Source organism: Rhinopithecus bieti, unplaced genomic scaffold, assembly GCF_001698545.2.
Source record: "Rhinopithecus bieti isolate Rb0 unplaced genomic scaffold, ASM169854v2 scaffold_2888, whole genome shotgun sequence".
Lineage (NCBI taxonomy): Eukaryota > Metazoa > Chordata > Mammalia > Primates > Cercopithecidae > Rhinopithecus > Rhinopithecus bieti.
The window spans coordinates 2,612,159-2,624,984 of NW_016804209.1; the positions used below are offsets into that span (position 1 = coordinate 2,612,159).

Sequence of the window (12,826 nt, forward strand, 5' to 3'; positions counted from 1 at the left end):
TAAAAATATTTTACATTTTTTATATTTTTTATATTTTATATGAGAGTTCATTTCTCCACACATTGATTACATTTTATTTTATTGATATACTGTAGCTTGTTTAACCATTACTGGAATTGGCCTTTTCCAAATTTCTCAATTATAAGAAGAGTTGTTGAGGTGAGATAAACATGTATGCAAATACAAACGTGTGTATATTGAACACGTGAATATACGTGTGTATATTGAACACGTGTAAACATGTATACAAACATGCTTTCTTTACTGCTTTAATCTTTTAATGTAAATTTTACAGACCAGTGGTATTTACTAAGGTGTGAATTGGATAATGTCTTTAGGTATCAAGATTGTTTTAATGTAAAGATGCTCTTTCAGGATGATGATGCAGCTCAAGGAGTTATCTCTGCCAATACATCAAATTTGGATGACTTCTACCCAGCAGAAGAAGACACCAAGCAAAATTCAAATAACCCTAGAGGAAATGCCAATAAAATACAGAAAGATACTGGAGTAAATGAAAAGACGAGGTATGTTAAGCTTTTGGCCTTCATTTAATATAATAAAAATTTAGTGCCTGTTTTGGAGAAGGTACTCAGCTAGGTACTGTGTTACGTTGTGCCTAATGCTTCGTCAGATTTTATTGGAGTCCATAAATATAATGTCAATTTAATTGTAGAGAGAAATTTTATGAGGCTAAACTACAGCAGCAACAGAGAGAGCTAAAACAGTTGCAGGAAGAAAGAAAGAAACTGATTGACATTCAGGAGAAAATTCAAGCCTTGCAAATGGCATGCCCTGACTTACAGGTAATTATGAAATTTATTTCTACTTGTCTAAAAAAAGATGTTTAAAACCTGATGTCAACTGAAAGTACTCTTCTTTCTTTTTTTTTTGATAGAGAATCTCGCTCTATTGCCCAGGCTGGAGTGCAGTGGTGCGATCTCAGCTCTCTGCAAGCTCTGCCTCCCAGGTTTGCGTCATTCTCCTGCCTCAGCCTCCTGAGTAGCTGGGACTACAGGCACCCACCACCACACCTGGCTAATTATTTGTATTTTTTGTAGAGTCAGGCTTTCACCGTGTTAGCCAGGAAGGTCTCGATCTCCAGACCGCATGATCTGCCCACTTCAGCCTCCCAAAGTGCTGGGATTACAGGTGTGAGCCACTGTGCCTGGCCTCTTATTTTCTGTATAAGAGAATATTTCTGTAAGATACAAAAAAAATTAGCCAGACGTCGTGGCGGGTGCCTGTAGTCCCAGCTACTTGGGAGGCTGAGTCAGGAGAATGGCCTGAACCCAGGAAGCAGAGCTTGCAGTGAGCCAAGATTCTCGCCACTGTACTCCAGCCTGGGCGACAGAGCAAGACTCAGTCTCAAAAAGAAACAAACAAACAAAAAAAAAACAAAACAAAAAAGAAAAGATATCTTTGATGATATCAAATAATCAGTTAATAATATGGGAAGGGGATAATAATTCCTTCTGATATTTTCCCAGAGTTTATTGGGTAGCTTTATCTTCAGTTAGGTTGTGTTTTCAAAGAAAGGAAAACACATCAAATGTGTTTATTTTCTAAACCCTTGCCTTTCCTACTTTAATCCTTTTTCTCTCCTTGTCTCCAATCTAAATACTGTCTAGAGAAATAAGTTGCAAAGTTGGGTTGAGTATACAAAATTTTCCATTATGTTTTATCCCTATTGTTTCTGTTGTTCCTGAGGGCTTGTGTTTGTCAGCCTCAGTTTGTGTTTTCATCTTTGTTTTCTTATTTCAAGTTATCTGGATGATGATGGTAATTGGGGTCTGATAGCAGATTAAATATGGCGCTAGAGCCCTAGTGCCATATTTAAAGTACCTGCTTTTATTAAATTAATATAATTGCTTTAATTCCTTGTAACTTTTTTTGTGAATTCCTTTTTAGCTGTCAGCTGCTAGTGCGGGTAATTGTCCCACCAAAAAATATATGCCAGCTGTTACTTCCACCCCAACTGTTAATCAACACGAGACCAGTACAAGCAAATCTGTTTTTGAGCCTGAAGATTCTTCAATAGTAGATAATGAGGTATTGTAAATTGTACTCTGTTGTTCCTGAGTTAGTCTTTTTTTTTTTTTCCTCTTTTTTTTTTTGTTCTTCAGTAAGGCACATCTTAAGAAAGGAAACTGAATATCCCTGAAACATGTTTGTAAATGGTAGTCTGTTTTGTGCCTTTTTTAGTAGACACAAAAATGTGATTGTAGATTATAAGAATATAAAAAAGACAAAACATTTTGGTTTTAAACTTTAATTGAAAATAAGTTTTGATAACTTCTAGAAAGTAATTATCTTTTAAAATATTTGTGTTCTTTATTAATAAATATTTGGCAGAAATATATACAGGAGTAGTTGCAACAAATAGTAATCATTTCAGTTAGACCTGTCCTTTGATATTTTATTTATATGTAATTTGTAGAAAATATAATTTTTCCTAAATAATTTCTAAAGTATATTTGCATTCTACTTGTTTCTATTAAGAATCAATAGGCCAGGTGTGGTGGCTCACACCTATAATCCTAGCACTTTGGGAGGCCGAGGTGGGCAGATCATGAGGTCAGGAGTTCAAGACCAGCCTGGCCAACATGGTGATACCCTGTCTCTATTAAAAAATACAAAAAAATGAGCTGGGCGTAGTGGTGGGCACCTGTTGAGGCAGGAGAATCACTTGAATCTGAGAAGCAGAGGTTGCAGTGAGCCGAGATCACGCCACTGCACTCTAGCCCAGGTGACAGAGTAAGACTCTGTCTCCAAAAAAAAAAAAAAAAGATTGCCTAATTTTTTTGTATTCATAACCAAATTATTATTTTAACTTTTATGGACATCTTACTGTGGAAAGGAGAGAATGAGAAGAGAAAGCTTTGTTGATACTGACAATATTATCAGTCTTTTACTCTTTTAAGTTACAGCAAATCCAAATATTTACTTAACTCTGGTTTCTTAAAAAAAATAGTTGTGGTCAGAAATGAGAAGACATGAAATGTTGAGGGAAGAGCTGCGACAGAGAAGAAAGCAGCTTGAAGCTCTGATGGCTGAACATCAGAGGAGGCAAGGTCTAGCTGAAACTGCATCTCCAGTGGCTGTGTCATTGAGAAGTGATGGATCTGAGAATCTATGTACTCCTCAGCAAAGTAGAACAGAAAAGTAAGAGAGCTGCATAAATCACTTTTCTAAAAACGTCACCTGCCAAAGATCGACCTGTAGGCTAGGCAGCCACATTTCTCCTCTACACCACAGCACAAATCTATTTCAGTGAGGCTACTATTTAACTACCACCTTTGTGACCCAAGTTAACTGAATCCATCCACTTTCTATTATGACTTCTTGTAGCATCAGCTTTCTCTTTTGTCTTAAAATTACTATGGCACTTGATCAAATGGTGATATAGATTTTCTTGTGCGTATAAGCCTTATTTTCTTAAGTTTATAAAAAGAAAACACTTGATATTTTGTGGTGCTTTTTTGTCGAGCCAGAAATAAACAGTTTTTTGCTTAAATTGAGTATCTGCTGTTTGTAAGGTTCTTAAGGATCATTTTATTATAATAATAATTTAGTTTTTATAGTATAATAATAATTTAGTTTTAAGATTTCAGTTTAAAATGTCCATATTTAGAATATTTCTAAGAGTTGGTCGTCTGTAAGATCAGTGAATTATTTAGCTATATGGTAATACCCATATCTAAAATACTGAAATTTAGATGTGTTCATGACCTTCCCTTTTGATATCCTCAGACGGCATTTCTGGAATTTCTGGAATTTTGCACCAAGCCCTACTCTCTTCTCAGATGAACTACTTATATTTTTGGAGTCCCAATATGCATTTTACTGATCAGACTGTATCTTCAATATTTTATTCTGTTCTGGGTACTACACCTCTGTTCCTCTGCAGAGTTCTTCAGATAGTTTTGATGAGCATCTGGTTTCAGAATCATTGGTCTGGAGTTTTGCTGTCCAGTATGGCAGCCACTAGATATACGTAGTTATTTAAATTTAAATCAAATGAAATTAAAAATTTATTTTCTCAGTCACATTAGCTACATTTTAAGTGCTCAGTAGCCATGTGTACCTGGCATCTGCTGTATTGGATAGTACAGATACAGATTATTGCCATAATTATTCAAAGATCTGCTGAATGGCACTGATCTTGAAAACTCCCTCAGGGAAAAGTTAAGGGCAGTTTAACTTTGAGAAATAGTCCCAGGGGATATGATGATTATTTAAATTTGTTTGAAGAATTGTTTTCAGAAAGGCAAACTAAACATATTCTATTTAACAGCAATAGGGAGAGTGCCACCCATAGCATAGTTCCTGTGATTAAATGAAATTTTATATGCAGACATGTATATTTATGTTTGAAACAATGTTTAGCACATAGTAGGTGGCAGAGTATTTAGCTTATCTCCAGAATGACATCTGTTTTATGTCTCTTAATCACTAGAACAATGGCAACTTGGGGAGGGTCTACCCAGTGTGCACTAGATGAAGAAGGAGATGAAGACGGTTACCTTTCTGAAGGAATTGTTCGGACAGATGAAGAGGAGGAAGAAGAGCAAGATGCCAGTTCCAACGATAACTTTTCTGTGTATCCTTCTAACAGTGTAAATCATAACTCCTACAGTGGAAAGGAAACTAAAAATAGGTTAGTTTCAGTATTTTAATTTTGTGCTTAATTCCAGAGGTCCAGGTCTTTTTGACTGACAGCAAGCACTTCTGCAATTCTCCAAGCCAACTGAATGTCGTACAATTCAGTTCAGTTTTTACACTAACTATTCAGTTAGTGCAGACTCCGCAAGTTAAGGGGCTCAGTTCGGTAAGACTGCCCTCACTTCAGACTTCAATTTCAAGTACTTGGTCCCCACGTTACCCACACTTCTGTCCAACATGGCTAGAAATTTGGGAGTTCCTGCAACCCCCTTCAGGTTTGCTAGAACAACTCACGAAATACAGGAAAACACTTACGTTTTCTCATTTCTTATAAAGGATTCTGAACAGCCAAATGGAAGAGGTGCATTAGAACAATGTATGTTTTGGGCAGGTGTGCAGAGCTTCCATGCTTTCCTCTGTGTCCCACCCTCCCCAGCACTTCGATGTGTTCATTGACCCAGAAGCTGGCTGAACTCTGTTTAGGGTTTTTTAGGAGATTTCATTGCTTAGGCACAATTGAGAAAATTGTTGACTGTTGGTGATTGGTCTCATTAGCAAAAATTCAGATCTGGTTGAAGGGGCTTGTTATGGATAACAGAAGACACTGTCACTTGGGAGATTCCAAGGGTTTTACGAACTCTGTGCTAGGAACCAGGCACAAAGAACAGATAGATACTTTATTATACTACAAGAATGTTGTTCCAATAGATGCAGGTAAACTGGATCAGTCTTCACTTGTGTTGTTGAGAATTAACCAAAAATAACAAATTGTAGATAGTGAAAAGGGTCTGTCAACAAAGATACTATTACATTGTTACTAATAATTATAACTGAAAATTTTTTCGTGAATTAAAGATGGTGAAGTAGATACAGTAGTCCACTTGATGAAATGCTATGTGGTCGAACTGAAAGCATGAAGAATGGAAAAGTACTTGTGACATAATGAATATTTTTATTTTGCAGAATACTTAATTATATGGACACTTCTGTGTAAAAACATTAATGAAAAAGACTGGAAACTAATGAAAACTGATAATTGTACAAAGCTAAAGATCTGGACTTTCTCCCCCCTCTATATTTTTTAATACTTTATATATTCTTTGAATTTAAAAGAGAATATTGGCCCATAGGCCAGAGTATCAGAGTTCATTTCTGTATTTTTAAAACCAAATTATTATGTGTGATGACTTAATGCTTTCAATCTTTTGTTAGGTGGAAGAACAATTGCCCTTTTTCAGCAGATGAAAATTACCGTCCTTTAGCCAAGACAAGGCAACAGAATATCAGCATGCAACGGCAAGAAAACCTTCGTTGGGTGTCAGAGCTGTCTTATGTAGAAGAGAAAGAACAATGGCAAGAACAAATCAATCAGCTGAAGAAACAGCTTGATTTTAGTGTCAATATTTGTCAGACTTTGATGCAAGACCAGCAGGTAAAATTTGCTGTGAAAGTATATTTTCTTCTATTTTATAACTTTTGAAGCAATACAAATTTTTCTCAAGTCATCAGTAACTACTAACAAACATTTTCTTTCAATAGACTCTATCTTGTCTGCTACAAACTCTTCTCACGGGTCCTTACAGTGTTATGCCCAGCAATGTTGCATCTCCTCAAGTACACTTCATAATGCACCAGTTGAACCAGTGCTACACTCAGCTAACATGGCAACAGAATAATGTTCAGAGGTAATCTGTTTCTTAGAAGTATTGCGACTGTATAAGAGCTAACATTGAGCAAAGGTTTTACAATTAGCTTCTGGGAGAGAAGAGCAAGACCAAATTGCATATTTGGACGTTCTCCGTCCCTTGAGAATTTTATGAGTGGTGATTTGCCTTATATTTCCCTTTAATACCATGGATTTCTGTTTTTATAAATTTGTTACTAAATTTTACACTTACATTTTGGCAAATTTTATGGTGTGTAAATTGTACCACAGTGAAGCTATAAACAAACAAAAAAGTGAGTTTCTTAAGAGTGTTACTGACTGTCGGACAGAAGTACTAAGTTCATTTCTTGTTCCAGAGGGAAGGTTACTGAATTAAGCCTCTAGACCAAGCACATATTATTATAGTATCAGAGCAGTTTGTCTGCATGCTTTTGAATCATTTTTTACATGTATTCTTCCTGAATGTACTTTATATATGGTAATATAACTGATTTTTAGATTACTGACTTAAATTTTTGTAGGTTGAAACAAATGTTAAATGAGCTTATGCGCCAACAAAATCAGCATCCAGAAAAGCCTGGAAGCAAGGAAAGAGGCAGTAGTGCATCGCACCCTCCTTCTCCCAGTCTATTTTGTCCTTTCAGCTTTCCAACACAGCCTGTAAATCTCTTCAGTATACCTGGATTTACTAACTTTTCATCATTTGCACCAGGTAGGTGACTTAACCTGAAGAGAAAATAAATAAAAGCAGTATTTGAGAACATAATTTGTCTCTTGCATAGATGTTTTAACATTTTCTTTTGGAATGGGGTAGAGAATGTTTACAAAGAAAGTTGCAAACTCTTTTCTATATATGTACACATGTACATATATATATGTGTGTGTGTGTGTATATATATATATATTTTTTTTTTTTGAGGCGGAGTTTCATTCTTCTTGCCCAGGCTGGAGTACAATGACGCGATCTTGGCTCACGGCAACCTCTGCCTCCCAGGTTCAAGGAATTCTCCTGCCTCAGTCTCCCGAGTAGCTGGAATTACAGGCATGTGCCACCACGCCTGGCTAATTTTGTATTTTTAGTTGAGACGGGGTTTCTCTGTGTTGGTCAGGCTGGTCTCAAACTCCCGACCTCAGGTGATCTGCCTGCCTTGGCCTCCTACAGTGCTGGGATTACAGGCATGAGCCACTGCACCCAGCCTACTTTGTTTCTTTTAAACCAAACTTTAATAATATGGTTTCTAATGAAATTAAGTAAACTACTTAGCAATGATTGCTTCAACTATTTATTAAGAGGAAAGAGAATTAACCTGTTCATTGGCTGCTGTATACTAGGCACTATGTAAAACGCTGGGAGAGTAAAGATGAGTAAGACAGTGCTCTTCTAGAGGAGTACCATGTCTTGTTAGGTAGATAGTAATAGACTAAAGGAGAGCACATTTAGCTTAAGCTTTTCTTTGGATGTTTTTTTTTTTTGTGTACTCATTACATACCAGGCACGATGTGAGTTACTGGGATCTAAAGATGAGTAACTGATCCTTCAAGGAATTCAGGGTCTAGTGAGGATGCTATTAATGAATGCTTACAGTACAGTGCCACGGGTGCCGTAACAGTGGTGCAAATGCTAGGGAGTGTCAGCAAATCAGTCCCCCCCCCACCCAAAAAAAAGTGATATTTAAACTAAAGAATGAATAGAATTTATTTCCAGAGAGATTAGAAATGAAAGGGCTTTCTAATAAATAGAACCACTTAGAGTTATAAAGCAATGAAATAATATATCACTCAGGGAATTTAGAGGTATTTAAGCGTGGCTAGTATTTAGGGGAAGAGTAATTGATGTGGTTGAACAGTGGCAGAGACATTTTATGATGTGTAAAGAAGCTTCGGTTTTATATTGCAGATGAGGGTGCCATTGAAGGACTCTGAGCAAGGGATAACATGAAATTTATATTTTAGAAAGATTATACTGGTGAAAGTGTTCAGAAGTTGGAGGAAAGGAGTAGAAGATATGGCTGGTGAACAGAAGACTGTCATAATAATATGGAAAGAATGATAGCCTGGCCTTAGGCCTTGTCAGTAGGGATCAAGAAAAAGGAGTGACAGAAAGACATTTTAGTGATAGAGTGAATAAGTTAAGTGACCGATTGATTATATGAGGTGAATCATGAGGAGGAGTTAAAGGTGTTGACAGGGAATACAGGAGGAGAAAAAAGGTTGAGGGGGCTTTGTGAATATATATGTGTGTGTGTGTGTGTGTGTATGTGTGTATATATCACAATATATATGTACTCAATACTTCTTATACATGTGTATTATAGTGTTTTGCTTAGCAATGTGTATATATATAGTTGTATATATATGTGTGTGTGTATATGTATGTATACCACAGTGTTTTTTTCTTAATGAGATTTTCAAGACAGTGTGGCATAACAAATTTAACAGGCTTTTTAGTTCTTGAGTGTCAGTTAGTATTGGCAGCAAACATCACATGAGTAGACTTTTAAGTAATAAGAAATTGCAAATGCTCTTCCTTTTTACTAAAATATACTTCATACCCACACCAACTGTATACAAAGGCTCTTCATTGTTTGTAAATAGTACAATTTTTGTGAAACCTTCCCAGTCTCTTTCCCCCCATGTTGTTAGTAGCCTTTTGCAAATACTTCTGATTCATAACAGTATTTGGTAAGTATTTAATTATATTCTACTTTCCCAATAAAAATAGAGTAGAAACAACATAAGCATAGGAGTAATGCAGACCCGAGATCTAACCATCTTTTTCATTTATTAGACATTTGATCTGTAACCCTAGTTTCTCAATGGTAAAATGAGTGCAGTATCTATTTTATAACACTTTAAGTATTAAAGCAAATAACATGTAAAGTGCCTACAGTAGTGTGTGTCACCCAGTAATTGATAAATGTCAGGTACTATTATTTCTAACTTTTAGCTCTTAAGGGAGTGGGGATTATTTGTTGTCTTTGACCAATGCCTAAAACATAGTGGCCTGAGCTGTAAACAGTGATTAGATAAATACTAGCTTTTTTTTTAATTAACAATTTTTTGTTTTGGTATATTTGAATGGCATATTTAATTAAAACTGTCTTTTAATTTCATTTTAAAGCTAAAGACATTTCTTTATTTTTCTCTTACCCATTGATTTTACCGATTAGGTATGAATTTCAGCCCTTTATTTCCTTCTAATTTCGGAGATTTTTCTCAGAATATCTCTACACCCAGTGAGCAGCAGCAACCCTTAGTCCAGAATTCTTTAGGAAAAACAGAACATACGGCTTTTCCAAAACCTTTTGAAAGCAGTTCCTCTATTGGAGCAGAGAAACCAAGGTACCTGATTGTAAACATAGTCTTTCATTGCTTAAACATTGACTTTTGTGATTACATCTAATTATATGTAATTTGAAAGCGCAACTAGGGAGGACATTTGTGATGATTTGGCTTGATGATGTTGGAAACATGAAACTTTGACGTATCAGTAGATAAGATGCCAGATACTTCCTGGTAACCCTGGAACACGAAAAGTTCAGTTTGGAAGGATGTGGCATAACTCATAGGATTTCTTTAGTCTCTGATTTGATACCTGTCTAAGGTTAAACCAGTTTGCCGTTCACTGACTTAGGGTTGGAAACTAATATTAACTGCTAGAAGATAGTTGTTAAATGATGATCCCTTTTTTTGATTCCTAGCTCTTGATTAGAATCACTTCCTAAAGTCTATTCAAATAAAATGTTGAGTACTATTGGATTATAAAAGCAACTTTTGCCTCATAAGTTTTGAGGATGCGTGGTATTAATCATAGTTAGGATTTCTTTTTCCTCTTTGTTTCTTACATTTATTATTTTTTAATGCTATAATCTTCTGAAACACAATTTTTGACTGAATGTGAAAGATTGGCTCAGTTGAAAATCTCTCAGATGTATCTCTCTGATTGTCTTTCCTACTCTGTAAAAATATATATAATTCACATTATAGTTGTCTTTAGCTGTGTGATTAGGAATGTCTCAGGCTCTTCTATTAGCATTTTGACACTGTTTAATTACCTAATCATTAACTGGGATTTTTTTTTTTTTACTTGATTAACCAGTAACTGAGAATTCCAACTTTATATTCACCACTAGGAATCCTGTGATTAACATCCCTTACTTTGTTGACTCCTTTTTTTAGTTTTTCTGTTTTTTCCTGTTAAATCTCATGTTGCTCTATAAAGGTATTCTTTTGTCAGAAGCCTAACACAGTGTTAGCTCACAGTTGCTATTCAGAAATGATTGTTGAATGAATATACATCACAAGCAGTAAACAATTATTCAAAGCTTCAGTGAATAGACCTTCCTACCAAAATGTCCCTACTTCATTATTTTCCATGTTTTTTATATAATTGATAGTAAAAAATTACTCTGGTTTTAAATTAGTTACTTATGTCTTTTTTAGAATGGATCTGAATGTCTAATATTTTAGATATTTGGCCTACTTCAGATTAGGCCTCCTTTCCCAAAATCTCAATTATTGTAATTTCACGGAATTAAATGATTAGCGATAAGAAGTCAGATAAAATCCTGTAGTCTTATTCAGGGGTCAGAAAACTTTTCCTATAAAAGATTAGTTAGTATTTTAGGCCTTGCTGGCCATATGCTGTTTATCATAGCCATTCATCTGTGACAGTTTTGCACAATAGCAACCATAGACAATATGTAAACATGAGTATGGCTGTGTTCTCCAATAACACTTTATTTATGGGCACGGAAATTTTAATTTCATATAATTTTCATTTGTCACAAACTATTTTAATTTTTTTGTTCCAACTATTTAAGAATATAAAAGCCATTTTTAGCTCTTAGAGGCCATGTGGAAACAGGCAGCAGGCTGAATTTGGCCTGTAAGTTATAGCTTTCTAACCCTTGTCTTGAGTTAAATCCTGTAGGTCACTGTCTCAGACTATTCTTAGGAGCAGTGGTGGTGTTCACACTAGGTTCTGTGATAAAGTTTTGGACTTCTTGCTCACTAGCACTCTTAAGAGATTTATAAAGCATGTTGGCATATTAAAAGTTCTGAGATATTTTACAGACCTGTTTAACTTTGTTTTATGTGTTTTCTCCCCAGCCTAGATGACCGATGAGTACCTATTAAATATTAAGGGATGTTAGTGTTCAGTAGATAAAATTTGCGAAATGACAGTAGACTAATAGAACTATGGACTTAAGGAGTGGAGAAATAAATTACTAGTTGAATGACCAATTGTTTTCACCAAATTCTTGTTCTACTTGAACTGCTTTAGGTGATCACAAATCCATGTATGTTCCCAAGCCCTCTGCTATAGCTCTTTCTGAGCCATTCTTCCAACTTTTTGTTCTTTTATGTCCCATCTTCCTTTGATTTTTCTTTTTGTTGTTTTTTTCTAGAGACAGGGTCTAACTTTGTTACCCAGGCAGAAATGCAATTGGCATGATCATAGCTTGCTGCCTCCTTGAATTCCTGGGCTCAGGGGATCCTCCCGCCTCAGCCTCCTGAATGTCTAGGACTGGAGGCACATGCCTCTGTGCCTGGCTCATTTTTAAAATTTTTTGTAGAAACGGTGTCTCACCGTCTTGGCCAGGCTGGTCTTGAACTCCTGGGCTCAAGCAGTCCTCCTGCCTCGGCCTTCCAAAGTGCTGGGATTACAGGTGTGAGCCATCGCAGCTAGCCTGATTTTTCTTTCCCACTGTTTTCCATTGCAAATGCTAGATCTTTGATAAGGAACTTTGGCAGTAAAAGTGGTTTAGTGGGATGGGTCCAGAATTAAAACTAATTTAGTACCTTAGCTTATGTGATATTTGCATATTTAAAGTGTATGTTTGTGAAAACATTTCTATAGCCTGTTGACAGTTTCATTCACCTAAATCTGCTCAAGAGTAGACTATAAATTCAGTATATTTGGAGTTTTTGTAAATAAAGAAATCTGTAATTGTTAACTTATAAAAACTTGTTTTTGTTGGTAAGGAATAAAAAACTGCCTGAAGAGGAGGTGGAAAGCAGTAGGACACCATGGTTATATGACCAAGAAGGTGAAGTAGAGAAACCGTTTATCAAGACTGGATTTGCAGTGTCTGTAGAAAAATCTACAAATAGTAACCGCAAAAATCAAGTAGATACAAACGGAAGAAGACGCCAATTTGATGAAGAATCATTGGAAAGCTTTAGCAGTATGCCTGATCCAGTAGATCCAACAACAGTGACTAAAACATTCAAGACAAGAAAAGCATCTGCACAGGCCAGCCTGGCATCTAAAGATAAAACTCCCAAGTCAAAAAGTAAGAAGAGGAATTCTACTCAGCTGAAGAGCAGAGTTAAAAACATCAGTAAGTGTTGAAATTTGTTGAATGTTGATCAGTGTAAATGTTGGTAATCTCACTTTGACATGTTGAGATATAGTTTCAGAAAGGCTAGATGTGCAGGTGCTGTGCTAGACTTAGTTGAACAGTCATTTTTAGTTACCTTGATATGTAA

The 12,826-nt window shown here is 35.8% G+C and overlaps 1 protein-coding gene across 27 annotated transcripts in view; it reads left to right on the forward strand.

Annotated features, from left to right (window-relative positions):
* The window catches only part of PCM1 (pericentriolar material 1), a 107,170-nt gene that overhangs the window by 36,651 nt on the left and 57,693 nt on the right, over nt 1-12,826 (forward strand). For all 27 annotated transcript variants that reach the window (XM_017867231.1, XM_017867243.1, XM_017867244.1 and 24 more), the window contains 10 exons: nt 376-527; nt 677-806; nt 1,912-2,052; nt 2,975-3,165; nt 4,460-4,660; nt 5,878-6,097; nt 6,205-6,350; nt 6,853-7,043; nt 9,502-9,673; nt 12,320-12,678. In XM_017867231.1, the coding sequence (XP_017722720.1) occupies nt 376-527; nt 677-806; nt 1,912-2,052; nt 2,975-3,165; nt 4,460-4,660; nt 5,878-6,097; nt 6,205-6,350; nt 6,853-7,043; nt 9,502-9,673; nt 12,320-12,678 (1,903 nt within the window). The remainder of the gene's footprint in view (nt 1-375; nt 528-676; nt 807-1,911; nt 2,053-2,974; nt 3,166-4,459; nt 4,661-5,877; nt 6,098-6,204; nt 6,351-6,852; nt 7,044-9,501; nt 9,674-12,319; nt 12,679-12,826) is intronic.